The sequence below is a fragment of the Esox lucius genome, chromosome 1 (assembly GCF_011004845.1).
Source record: "Esox lucius isolate fEsoLuc1 chromosome 1, fEsoLuc1.pri, whole genome shotgun sequence".
Classification (NCBI taxonomy): domain Eukaryota; kingdom Metazoa; phylum Chordata; class Actinopteri; order Esociformes; family Esocidae; genus Esox; species Esox lucius.
Genome location: NC_047569.1, coordinates 40392515 through 40406275, shown reverse-complemented (window position 1 = coordinate 40406275; position 13761 = coordinate 40392515). Strand labels below are relative to the sequence as shown.

Sequence of the window (13761 nt, the reverse complement as noted above, 5' to 3'; positions counted from 1 at the left end):
ATATCCTTTGGTCTACACACAGAATGCGCTCTTCCATTCTTGACAGTGGTAACCAGGTTTTTGGTTAAAATAGCCCTGGTACTTGGTGAAATTCATGAGTCTGATGATTGGTTGTCCGTGACCAAGGTGATCTTTGTTGTGATCTGAATTCCGACCCTTTTATGTCAACTTACCAGTCATGTTGCATGTTGAGACCCCAAAGCCCCCCCCGACAGAGAATGGTTTCACACTGACACTGCGTTAACATAAAACTGTCAGTCGGTTTTTATGGTGGCACCTAGAATAAACATTCTAAGCTCTTCCAGTGTCAACTGAGATATTTCCATACATACTATAATCTCTCTTAGAGAGAGGAAAGATCCTGGATGGTTGCCATGGAAATGACACTATCAGAATCATTTGTGATAAATACTTCTACTATAATTTTAAGTCATCAAAATCAATGGGTGTCCTTATGAGCCCTCCTCAAACTTAGTGCACCTGGTAGGGAAATAGGATACCATTTTGGAAGGCCCTCGTTGTGTTTGCCCTGAGCACCTATTAAAGTGGTTAATAATAATATCATCCTGGTTGTTGTGTAGGTGTTTGCCCTGAGCACCTATTAAAGTGGTTAATAATAATATCAACCTGGTTGTTGTGTAGGTGTTTGCCCTGAGCACCTATTAAAGTGGTTAATAATAATATCATCCTGGTTGTTGTGTAGGTGTTTGTCCTGAGCACCTATTAAAGTGATTAATAATAATATCAACCTGGTTGTTGTGTAGGTGTTTGCCCTGAGCACCTATTAAAGTGGTTAATAATAATATCAACCTGGTTGTTGTGTAGGTGTTTGCCCTGGGCACAAACTGTAGTGGTTGTTTGGGTCTGGGGGACCTCCAGAGTACCATAGAGCCGCGCAGGATTGACGTGCTTTGTGGGAAGAAGATCGTCTCTTTGAGCTACGGGACCGGCCCCCATGTGGTCATCGCTACTGCTGGTGAGATGAAACGTCTGTGTGGTGTTTGGTGAGATGAGACGGTCTGTGTGGTGTTTGGTGAGATGAAACGTCTGCGTGGTGTTTGGTGAGACGAGATGAAACGTCTGCGTGGTGTTTGGTGAGACGAGATGAAACGTCTGCGTGGTGTTTGGTGAGACGAGATGAAACGTCTGCGTGGTGTTTGGTGAGACGAGATGAAACGTCTGCGTGGTGTTTGGTGAGACGAGATGAAACGTCTGCGTGGTGTTTGGTGAGGTTTTTTGTCAGTTTGGTGGATGTTCTCTGTGCTGCAGATGGAGAGGTGTTTGCCTGGGGCCACAATGGCTACAGCCAGCTGGGGAACGGAACCACCAACCACGGCCTGACACCGGCTCAGGTCTCCACCAACCTGTTGAACAAGAGGGTGACGGAGGTGGCCTGTGGCTCCCACCACACTATAGCCCTCACCGTGGATGGAGAGGTAGGGTGTGTCCCTAATGGACCTGTGCAGTAATCCAGTTATACAGAAGTGCACTACTTTGGACACTACTGTAGAACCCTATTCCCTGCATAGTGCTCTTCTGTTCAGATTTCTTACCTTTTTGGAATTGGTCTCACAATTTAGTAGTAAATTGTAGCTATATAAAGTCACAATTATTTGGAATAAATACGAACAGAAAAGTCAGTGAACAAAACCATTTGTTGTCCTTATCCATCTGGTCATGTTTCTGACCTGGATTATGTTTTGTAGACTTTGGACACAAACATGCATTACCCAGTGTTCACCCAGCACTGTCAGAAGAGGACTAGTCACCCCTCATAGCCTGGTTCCTCTAGGTTTCTTCCTAAGTTTGTTAAAAATGTGTATATACAGTATATATGCAAAAACATGTGCCTCAAATATTGGCACACCTGCATTTCGTACCTTTTTGCACCCTCCCTCGGTAGATAACCGCTGAATCATCTCCTAAAATGTTTGATGAGGTGTGAGTACACCAGAATGTATTTGAGACTATTCATCCAGACAGGAACTACCGATCCTCCAAGGACCCAGTTTTAGCCCCCTGGCAGAGGTAGACTGTTTGGGTCTTAAATCTCCTGGAACTTAGAGTCCATGTTGCCATGTAATCTAACAAGGTTCCCAGGGCCTTTGGATGTAAAACAGACTAAGAACATCAGAGATCCGCCACTTCACAGTAGGGAGTAGGTTCCTTTCTGCATGACTATGGCTCTTCTTACACCATCTCTGTTTTTGCTGCCAAAAACCTCAATTTTAGACCATAGAACCTGGTTCCAATCTAAGTTCAAATGACAACTTTGGTCCTATGAAGAAAGCAAAACTAAACTCAATCTGAAAATGTTGGTCCCTCAAGGCAATCTTTCGATGGCCAGTTTTTGCCGCTGTTCTGTGGCAGACCACTCACTGATGATTAGGTAACTCATATTCCAGATAGCCTGGTCCAGATTTTTTTCCTGGTTCTTCTGGGTATTTTCTAGTTCTGTGTAATTCCTTGTTCAGTTACCTTTAGCTTTTGACCTCTTCCTGCCAGGTATTTGCATGGGGCTACAACAACTCTGGCCAGGTTGGTTCTGGGTCCACAGCCAACCAGCCCACTCCACGACGGGTCAGCAGTTGCCTCCAGAACAAAGTGGTAGTGAACATCGCGTGTGGTCAGCTCTGCTCCATGGCAGTGCTGGACAATGGGGAGGTAATCGTGCAGACATTAACAAGTGTAGTCAAGTAGATATTTAGTTGAAACTATGACATTATGTTGGGTCCATTGGGTTTGCGGCAGAACAAGCGGGTGGAGATGTTAAGCACTGTAAGGGCTCAGTGCATTTATCTGCCATTTTTTAGATGCTTTAGGGTTTGGGTTAGACCCTAGGCTTGCAGATGCAGATCTCTGCTGTAAAGAAGTATTCTAGTTTTCTGTTGCAGGCAGTTTGAAACATAGGAATTTTAATAGCTGTTTGGATCTGATATCTGAAAGGGATCGTTTGTGCTTTTGCGTGGTTGAAGCCGGAGGGTTACGATGTTAAAGGGGGGGGGGGGGGGGGTCATCTTTTGCGTTATGCTTCTTCAGCCAACCCTGTTCTCTCCTGTTTCTGTAGACCTACGGCTGGGGATACAACTGCAACGGGCAGCTTGGTCTGGGGAACAACGGCAACCAGCAGACCCCGTGTCGGATCGCGGCTCTACAGGGGGTCAACATTGTACAGGTGCAGAAGCCTCTGAATTACTGAACGATGGAATGAATACGACTAATCCAAGTCCGCTAGATCCGTCAGCGAAAACAGGCATTTTGAATGTTACTAAATAGACCAAGAATGACGCCGTTTGCTGTGTGGGCTGGAACATTCTAGACATGCTTAACAGCCTCTGTGCAAGCCAGGTGAACGCCTGGATGTTAACTTCCTGTTTTGCGGCTGTGCAGGTTGCCTGTGGCTACGCCCACACGTTGGCGCTGACTGACGAGGGCTGCGTTTATGCTTGGGGTGCCAACTCTTACGGCCAACTGGGCACGGGGAATAAGAGTAACCAGGCGGTGCCCACGCTGATCAACACTGACAAGGAGAGGTCTGTCCCTGTCTGACTAGCTACGCGTTCCCTGTGTAGCATCCTAGTTGCCCTATTTAGTAAGGTAGGAGGAGTCACTAGATGAGACGTGAGAGCAGTCTTCAGGGTCAGAGGTCAGCTCTGACCGCTAGGCCACAGTGACAGTCATTGCATTACTTGGGGGGGTTGGCTTGGTTTTGCCCGGAGTGCCGTGTGGGCGGGGTCTGCACTTTTGGCATTATTCTATTGGATCCAATGTCCCCATGTGGTCACATCTCTGGCCGTCCTCCGGGTTACTGACCAGTTGTGAGGGTTCTCCAGGGACTAGCCCCCCACACCAATGCAGATACAATTGGTCAAATGTAAAATGACGCATGTGTGTTTTGAGATTAACAAACTTGCTGTTAGATTGCACAGAATGACCCGTTCACACATTGCACCTTTAATAGCTGCTCATCCGTGTCTCTGCGTGCGTGTCTCTGCGTGCGTGTCTCTGCGTGCGTGTCTCTGCGTGCGTGTCTCTGCGTCTCTGCGTGCGTGTCTCTGCGTGCGTGCGTGTCTCTGTGTTTCTGTGTGTTTCTGTGTGTGTGTTTCTGTGTCTCTGTGTTTCTGTGTGTGTGTCTCGGTGTGTGTCTGTGTCTCTGTGTCTCTGCGTGTGTGCGTGTCTCTGCGTGTGTGCGTGTCTCTGCGTGTGTGCGTGTCTCTGCGTGCGTGCGTGTCTCTGCGTGCGTGCGTGTCTCTGTGTTTCTGTGTGTTTCTGTGTGTGTGTCTCTGTGTTTCTGTGTGTGTGTCTCGGTGTGTGTCTGTGTCTCTGTGTCTCTGCGTGCGTGCGTGTCTCTGCGTGCGTGCGTGTCTCTGTGTGCGTGTCTCTGTGTGTGTGTCTCTGTGTGTGTGTGTCCGTGTGTATCTGCAGGATGGTGGAGGTAGCGGCGTGTCACACCAGTCATACGTCTGCCGCCAGGACCCAGAGCGGTCAGGTGCTGATGTGGGGTCAATGTCGGGGTCAAGCTGTGGCCTGTCCCTACCTCACCCACTTCGCCAGCACGGACGACGTATTTGCCTGCTTCGCCACGCCCGCTGTCACGTGGCACCTCCTCACCGTGGGTAAGAATCAGACGTTCCGATCGGGGCAGTTGTGCTTCCTGTTTGTTTGTTTATAACCTACATGATACATGTATGTTTGGTAAATGTAGTGATGACATTACAATACTTCTGTGGCGTTTGTCCTCCGTAAATGTTCCTTAAATACTCCATTTTCACCATCGGACAAATGTTTGAAGCTGTTCATTCAGGCAGTGTTTTTTACTGGCAGAACAGTAAAGGCCTTTCCCAAACAATGACCGTTACCTAACCTGACCGTTACCTAACCTGAACATTACCTAAACTGATTATACCTAACCTGACCATTACCTAACCTGATTATACCTAACCTGACCATTACCTAACCTGACCATTACCTAACCTGATTATACCTAACCTGACCATTACCTAACCTGACCATTACCTAACCTGATTATACTGTGCCTGTTACTTGTTCATAACAGTAATGTAACCCTAACCGTAATGTTGACCTTTAAACCATAGCTATAGTTTTCATTCTGCCAGTTGAACAGTCACGTTTCAAAGGTTTTGATTGGTTGTGTGTTACTTAGATGGCGATGACTATTTGACTGTTGCCCAGTCTCTGAAGAAGGAGTTTGACAGTCCGGACATCTCAGATCTGAAGTTCCTGGTCGATGGGAAGTGTATTCATGTACACAAAGCTTTGCTTAAGATCAGGTACTTAAAGAGTCAGACACACCAAATCTGTATGCTAACTATTCTTAACCAATCAGGTAATCTCTTTTGCCAATACAGGTGCAAACTGACCCAGGTTGTATGGGCTCTGCCCCAAACACAGCCTCCATCAGAAACCACTATAACATCCAGTGGTGTATAAAGTACTTGGATGCCATACTTAGCATCCAAAAATCACTTGAGAAAAAGTATTTCTCTGGTGTTGAAATGTATTTAAGTATAAAAACTAAAGGTGAAAAACTACAAAGGACAAAAGACAGAAATTGTTTTCTTTCTCCAGGCTTTATTCTTTTTCTCCTTCTATTACTCATCTGTTTTCTCCTCCTGCCCTCTCCCCCTCCTTGCCCTCTTACCTTTCCCTTATTGCTCCCTCCTTCCCTGAACCCTCTTTATAATTTTCTGTCCGTCTATATTTTTGCTTATATACTCTCATTCTTAACTCTCACTATGTAGTTGTTGGGTGCCATGTCACAACAATTTGGTTGTGCTGGATGATGCTGTGTTGTTCAGCGGATTTGACAAATAAACCTTAACTTACAAACTCTCCTCTTCCCATATCCTTCTGCTCCCTCACTCCTTTCTCTCTTCCTGCTCCCTCACTCTGCTCTTGTTCTCTTCATTCTCTCACTTTCTGCTCGTTCTCTTCATTCTCTCTCTCTGCTCTTGCTCCTTCTCTTTTGTTATTTGTGGTTCATCTTCAGTATAATTTGTTTTCAAAGCTGTGAGAATCCAGCTGTGGGCTTCAAGTCTGTGCAGACCAGTCTCATGTCATCTCCCTTTTATTGCCCTGAGGAGCCTTTCCACACCCAGTAACTCCCCCAGGTAGCATCTTGGCATTGCAGGTGGAGGAACCAGTAGTCTTCCATGTCTTCAGCTACTAGAGTAGATCTTCCACATTTATTCCAGAGCGTGCGACGCTTACTGAACGTTGATCGATACACTTTCTTGCGTGCATTGTTGGCAGTAGGTTTTGCTGCATCTACTATAGAAACCAAGTAAAGATGTCAAGCCCAACTTTGGTGGCTCAAATTCAAGTCCTTTTTAAATGTATCAGAGTAAATGTATGGATATCATTTTTTAGATGTAGTGAAGTAATAGTGAAAGTCAACAGAAATACGAAACCTCTGGTAAAGTACAGAGACTCAAAACTAAGTACTGTAACAAAGTATTATTTATTTACTTTCCACCACTGAACACAACCATGATGGAAATCTAACAACATACCTATTGCTACTGACATATCTATTAATACCAGGATTCAATCTAATGAATGGCATTGGGTTATGAATTCCATTGAGTTGCATGACCTGTCTGTCCTGTCTTTGTTTTCTCATGGGCTGAAACTGATGTCAGCCTAGATCTAGGGCTCTTTTGTATTCCCATTGGCATCAAGAGGAAGCTAGGACTCTGCTATCTTTTCCTCTTTGAGCTTTTTATCATTCTTAGACACGCGCAGGGAAATGCAAACAATCACACCCAACATTCTCAAGCTTTATCGAGCTTGCCTTTAATGTGCGCTGAAAAAATATTTTCCCCCATGCATGATTAATTTTTTGGCATATTTTTGGCAATGGTTGTCATCTAATCTTCAATCAATACCTAATGTTAGACAAGGGGAACTTCAGTAAACAAAAAAACACATGGTAGTGATACTTATTTCAAAGTTAATTGCCCTGTTACTGGTTACTCTGCCTTTAGTAACAGTGACTGCAATTAAATGTTTCCTGTAGTTTTTTATCTCTCTCTGCCACGGACATGGGCCCACTCATCCATTCAGAACAGCTTTGACATTTCAGGTGCTTATCTCAAAGGGGTGTTGGTCTACACTTTGACTAGGCCATTCCAAAACTTTACATCCAATCTGATGCATCCCCAAACCATGACACTGCCACATATTCTTTACTGTTGGTATCAGGATCTTAAGGTGGAATGCAGTGTTTGGTTTTCACCGGACATAACTGCTCATGTCACCCAGAAAGTTCCATTTGTGAACATTGTTTCGTAACCCCGGAGCTTTTTAGCTTTCTCGAGTTGAGCATTAATTTTCTTAGCCGAGCAGTGAACTTGGCTATCAAGTTTTGATCAAGAGTGGTCTGCAGATGTTTGTTCCTGGATGTTTTAGGTTTCTATGTGACTTCCTGGATGATTTTATATCTTGCTGTTTTTTCGTTGTATGGCCATTCCTGTTCAAATTCACTGTCACATGGTCTCTGTTTGCATGACATGGCTCTCTGACTATGGTTTGATTGTACTTCAGAGCCTGAAATTGCTTTTTAACCCATTCCACACCAATATGCATCAACAACAGTTCTAGAGGATGTTCAGGAATGGCCTTTGAACGTGGCATGACGTGGCTTTGGGACTTGTGTGCTGATAAGTCAGTCTAAGATCAGATTATCTAAGATAGTCAGGTTTATATTGGGCAGGTCTGACCCAAATCAGGCCAGATTGTTTACCAAGGTGTTCAAACACCTGACCCAAATAACATCCTTTAATTGGGTTTAAAAAACAAGGGGGGGGTCAATCATTTTATCCCACCTGAAGATGACTGAAACAATCATGTATCGTTGATGTGTGTTTTTTTTTTATCAATTGGAAGAGAGGATCTGTTAGCCAGCTATCCCACCTTCACATGATCCTGAACTCACATGGGCCAAATCCTACCTTCACATGATCCTGAACTCACATGGGCCAAATCCTACCTTCACATGATCCTGAACTCACATGGGCCAAATCCTACCTTCACATGATCCTGAACTCACATGGGCCAAATCCTACCTTCACATGATCCTGAACTCACATGGGCCAAATCCTACCTTCACATGATCCTGAACTCACATGGGCCAAATCCTACCTTCACATGATCCTGAACTCACATGGGCCAAATCCTACCTTCACATGATCCTGAACTCACATGGGTCAAATCCTACCTTCACATGATCCTGAACTCACATGGGTCAAATCCTACCTTCAATCCTCTCCTGGTTTCAGGTGTGAACATTTCCGTGCTTTGCTGAACGAGACAGATGAGGAGTCCATCGAGATCCAGCAGTTCTCTTACCTGGTTTACAGAGCCTTCCTGGAGTACCTGTATACTGACACCATCAACCTGCCACCTGAGGACGCCATAGGTATGACCTCTAAACCTTATCCCTGGCAATTACCCAAGTTTAAGTATCCCATAGGTCACTGTACTGTAAGATAAATCTGAAATCAGTTTGTAAGGCCTCTTTGATGAAGAGGTGTTAGTTGTTATTGTCCAATCACTGGATTTGTCAGGTTTGAACATTCATCTTTGTTGGCTATCCTATATTGTGTTAACCGTAGTCACACACATTCCTCTGTGTTTTGAAGGTCTCTTAGACTTGGCTACGTTTTACCGTGAGACGCGTCTGAAGAGACTCTGTCAGGAGACCATAAAGAGAGGCATTTCTGAGGAGAATGCTATCACACTGCTATCTGCTGCTGTCAAGTATGAAGCCAGGGTAAGAGCTGACCTAACCTTAACCTCTGACCTCTCCCCATTTTCTTTTCTGCTCCATTAAAACTTACGGTGTACTAGTTATGGCTATTTTCCACTGCGTGGTACCGGCTCAAATCTATTGGCCTCGCCTGGATTCTACCAGGGGAGCTTTTCCATTGCTATGTACCGGCTCGGCTCCAGAACGCCTCGGGTCGTTTCCCACTGCAGATAGTACCGCCCATAGTGGCATCACAAGACGACTGCTGTGACGTCACCTTCAACGCGAAGCACACAGGAACAACAATGGAGGATATCGGACAACTACACCCGATAACGGCGAAAAGCCAGCATTTGTCGGCCAATTTGTACACCCTGCAGTGAACAGAAAATCTATCGAATGAACTCCATTCCTTTTCTTTTAAACTGACAAGCATTTAACATAAAATGGCAAATCAAAAGTTAACTAAATCTGGATAACATGGTCATAGATCCTGTTTGAAAAACAGTGAAAAGTAGAATAGAATTATCACCCTGCAGTATAAAAGATGACGTAACAGTGCTATGCTCTGTTAGATTTAAGTTTATACACTTAACCACTCAACACCAACACATTTAAAACAACCTACATAATCCCTCCATCCTGATTAAAAGGTATAAATAATTGCATTATTAACTGCTGGCTATAATACCATGCGGACTGACTCCAGAGTAGGTTACTGTACACAAGGCAGCATTCACCAGCAGTAGTGAGGAAGCATGCGTGAGCAGTAACTACATTGCAGACTGCAAAAATGGTTAGAAATCTTGGTAGGCTGCTTCTGATTGCCTGGACATAAATGGACAAAATGAGTTGTTTTTAATCTTGGCGCTGAGCTTGTGTCAACAGCTTAGGCATGACTATTTGGCAAACCACGACTATGTAGATCTGTATTTGTTGGAACAACCTGATCACACCATTGAAATGATGGAACACTCTTTATAGGTCTCCCCTTTAGAATATGACCATCCCCAAGGTTGTGTGGTGGGTGGTTGATATTTGAGAGTGGATACTACTTTGACCAGGGCAATGTGTGCCAGTTAGCCTATAGAAAAAATGGAAAGAGATGAGGTCCTTTTGTCCAAGCGAATAGGCACCAAAAATGGCATGTCTTTGCGGGTCTCTCATTGTGGTTGTGATTGGGATAACGAGTTGGTTTCAATGCCAGTACATAGGTCCAAACCGAGAGGGGTTTAGGGAAAATATGATCGCTTAAATTACGAGTCTGGTCCTATGCACTGGCACTGGAATGAACCCATATCAGTGCAAGGACTCCTGGACAGACCCACAAAGACGCACGCCGTTCTGGTTGCCTAAAACCGTTGTCTGTCACTGGACGACTAACAGCAGAACAGCTTGGTTTGCTTTGCTGCACGCTGGGTTTACCCCAGTTGATGCGGGATGTCCCCTGTCGCAGTGAATGACGAGTCTCTCTTGTCCAATCAGAAGAGTGATTTCCATGTTTTCACGTCACCTTTTGGTATCGCATCAGCTCAATTGGAACCTTGATGGAGCAGGTACTAAAAAAAACTATCTGGTACCAGGTACTATCCCGACAGTGGAAAAGCAGAAAATGCGGGGCGAGTTGAGCCGAGTCTCACTGGTACCTAGCGGTGGAAAAGCTCCCAAAGCGAGTAGAACCCAGGCGAGGCGAGTAGAATTGTGCCGGTACTATGCAGTGGAAAAGAGCCAATAGTGAACTGGTTTGTGCATTAGCTGTTATGCTAGTTGCTCTACTGGTGCAATAGTTTGTGTACTAGTTGTTCCACAACCAGTCATTGCCTTGTATGGTGTCCTCCCCCAGCACTGACTACTGACCAGCCACCACTGACCAGCCACCAATCTCCCTGTTCCTCCACAGGACTTGGAGGAGTTCTGCTTCAAGTTCTGTGTCAACCACCTGACAGCCGTCACCCAGACGCAGGCCTTCGCTGATATGGACCACGAGCTGCTGAAGACCTTCATCAGTAAAGCTAGCCGTTATGGAGCCTTCAAAAACTGACGACTCCAGTTGAGACTCTGGGCTGGGTTGTACCATCGATCAGTATGGCTTGGAGATGAGACTGAAGGGATGAGGGGAGTGGAGGGTTAAAAGAGGCCTATTCACTCATTCACGGCAGCTGTATGTCTTCTGTGTATGCAGGAGATGTATGCCTTTTATAAGGAATGGATATCTCTGTATAGGGCTGTTTGGGATCAGGTATACTAAGTATAAGATGCTGTTGAGATATTGAAGGAACTGGAGGACAGGGAGGGGTTAAAGGGCGAGGTGAGGGTGAGACCCGGAAACCAAAGTGTAAAAACCAGCAAATCCAGTCACACCTGGCCCTGGTTCAAAGGTCAAATATGAACTGAACCCGGGAAAAAAGAAGCTCAACTGTGGAGGCTTGGCTGTTGCAGTGGTACCCCAGTTACCATGCGTTTTAATGTGGATTAGGACCACGCACATATCCCATAGGACAGTAGGGGTCAACTTCTCACAAGGGACCCTCCCTGATGTCCCATCTATCTGGATTGTTCCAGAGTCTTATCTAGTCAAGGACTCATCTAATTATCAAGTCCTTGACTAGATAAGACCGTCAGGCTAGTTCAGGGCTACAGGCGACATTCTGAATCCTCTCGGTCTCCAAGAGCAGCGGTGTGATAACTAACACTATAGGGCACTTTAGTATTGTGTGTGGGTCCTTAGTAACTACTGCCAAAAGCAGCTGCTGGAAGAAGGGAGGAGGGGGGGGGGGGCACTTCATCTGGCCAAAGGCCACAGGTAACCGTGGGAATAAGAAACGGTTTGGGAGCGGTCTCTCCAGCCACACAGCTTCTCTTCCACACTGTTATTAATAGACCACACTGGCACGGAGCAGAGGACCAACCAACCAATGAAGGCCATCTAGAAGATGAGTGGATTCGCTCAGCAACTGCTGGTAACAGTGTTCCTGTTCTGCAGTGGGCAGGACACAGATCATTCCCATGTAGCTGAGGAAAGGCTGGCGTTCCACTAGCATTTCTATTAACTTGACTTGATTTAGCATGCCAGCGGTGGACTACATGTGGGAGAGACCGCTCCCAAACCATTTCTTATTCCAGCTGCACCCTTTGGCCAGATGAAGTGTGCTGTACTGTTTTGGATGTAGGGAGCAATTTGGGACAGGCAGTTTGTTTTCCATCCTGGCCTTTATTCGTTAATTATCTGCCAGGACCGAAATGTTGATGGAAACTCCGAAATTAAAGCGCACTAATAAACAAATGTTTTAGTGGGGAACATTTCACATGTTTCTGACAGCTTGTTTTTACTGGAAGTTATTTATAGTTTTACTTGACCAAATACATTTATGCATTTTTTTTTTATTTATTCAGAAGGTCAAAGGTTATTTAGCCATGGTCATGTATAATGTAGGGTGCTGCTTATAATACATTTGCTTTTGTCATTGATATTACTGCTTTTATATTGACCATCTGCACAAACTGATTCAGGGTGCTCTCGTCACCTTCATTAAGCTCTCAAGTTTTACAGAGCTGTCTTTTGGGAGCTACATTAGGTCTTAATCACATTAACAAGAGTTATTGGGACAATTAACTGAAGTAACATGCATAATATTATTCATATAGGCCGGTGCTAGCTAGCTTGTTCGGTGTTAGCGTCAGGCCATGTTGCTTTTCATGATGTCCTTGGTCCAAAATGCCTCAGCTTGATGTTAAATAGTTTGATGTGACTATCTCTTTATGATGTGTAGGAGAGGGGAGAATTATTCTGATATCCGTTTGGAGAACGTTTTTGTTAAGAAGGCAAGGACTTACATGCTCATGTGGGTGTGGGAACACCCTCCAGATGGATGTGGTTATTGAATCCGGAAGGAAATTAGGTGTCATCCATTAAAGTAACTGGATTGTGAAAGCACTTTAACGGGTCTCCAGTTCCACATGGCATTCATAGATTGTGCAATTACAAGACATCCAACACAATTGGGGGGAATGCTTTGTTTTAAATGCAAGTTAATGTACAAGAATATTTTAATAAACATTGATGGAAACTAACTCTTATTGTCTGGCATAATATTATCCCATAATTAATATAATTACAAGCTTTGTTTTCCTCTAATAGAAAACTGCATCACCTGTGGGAAAATAATTATCAATGTGGACCTTCGGGAGTTTTTACAGAATATTTTGATCTACAGATTTGATGAACAGAATAAGGTCTGTTTTGTGTAGAGTTGCACCCTCAGCGATTTGAGAACTGTTAATATTTCTAGGGAATGACTATTCAGATATATTGACAAACATTGTCTTGTTTTGACAAGATCAGTATCATTACGCTGAGCCGGGTATACAAATCTGAAAAGAACAGTATCATTACGCTGAGCCGGGTATACAAATCTGAAAAGAACAGTATCATTAGGCTGAGCCGGGTATACAAATCTGAAAAGAACAGTATCATTAGGCTGAGCCGGGTATACAAATCTGAAAAGAACAGTATCATTAGGCTGAGCCGGGTATACAAATCTGAAAAGAACAATGTCAAATACAAAAGAACTGCACCCATGTTACGTCGCTGCGTTTTATGGGGTGTTATGACATGCTTCAAGTTCATTTATATAGCACAATTCATACATCGAAGCAATTTAAGTTTAATTATTGAGCAAAATTCATATATGGAAGCAATTCAAGTTCATCTATACAGCACAATTCATACATTGAATTGCTTCAAAGTGTGAATTGTGGTCTATAATTAAACTTGAATTGCTTCTATGTACTTCACAAAGAAAAAGAAAAATATAAAAATACAATAGAATAAAAATAAAATACTTGAATAAAAACATACATAAAATAGGCAATTCAATGTGCTTCACATAGAATAAAAAATGTAACTACATTAAAAACGAAATATAAACATATACTGATTCTGTAGTAAATTCTATGAGGAAGCTATGTGTTTTGTAGAAGCACTTTGTGAC

At 44.1% G+C, this 13761-nt stretch overlaps 1 protein-coding gene across 4 annotated transcripts in view; it reads left to right on the top strand.

Annotated features, from left to right (window-relative positions):
• rcbtb2 (regulator of chromosome condensation (RCC1) and BTB (POZ) domain containing protein 2) overlaps positions 1–12841 on the top strand; it is a 28726-nt gene extending 15885 nt beyond the window's left edge. For 3 of the 4 annotated variants that reach the window (XM_010864357.5, XM_010864355.5, XM_010864356.5), the window contains exons 3-12: positions 826–976; positions 1270–1436; positions 2506–2664; positions 3068–3175; positions 3391–3533; positions 4426–4616; positions 5165–5291; positions 8301–8440; positions 8664–8794; positions 10671–12841. In XM_010864357.5, coding sequence (XP_010862659.1) covers positions 826–976; positions 1270–1436; positions 2506–2664; positions 3068–3175; positions 3391–3533; positions 4426–4616; positions 5165–5291; positions 8301–8440; positions 8664–8794; positions 10671–10811 — 1458 coding nt within the window. In that variant the 3' untranslated portion in view covers positions 10812–12841. Of the gene's footprint in view, positions 1–825; positions 977–1269; positions 1437–2505; positions 2665–3067; positions 3176–3390; positions 3534–4425; positions 4617–5164; positions 5292–8300; positions 8441–8663; positions 8795–10613 lie in introns of all 4 variants that reach the window. The other variant, XM_020046729.2, reaches the window with a different exon arrangement.
• The last annotated feature ends 920 nt before the right edge of the window (positions 12842–13761 follow it).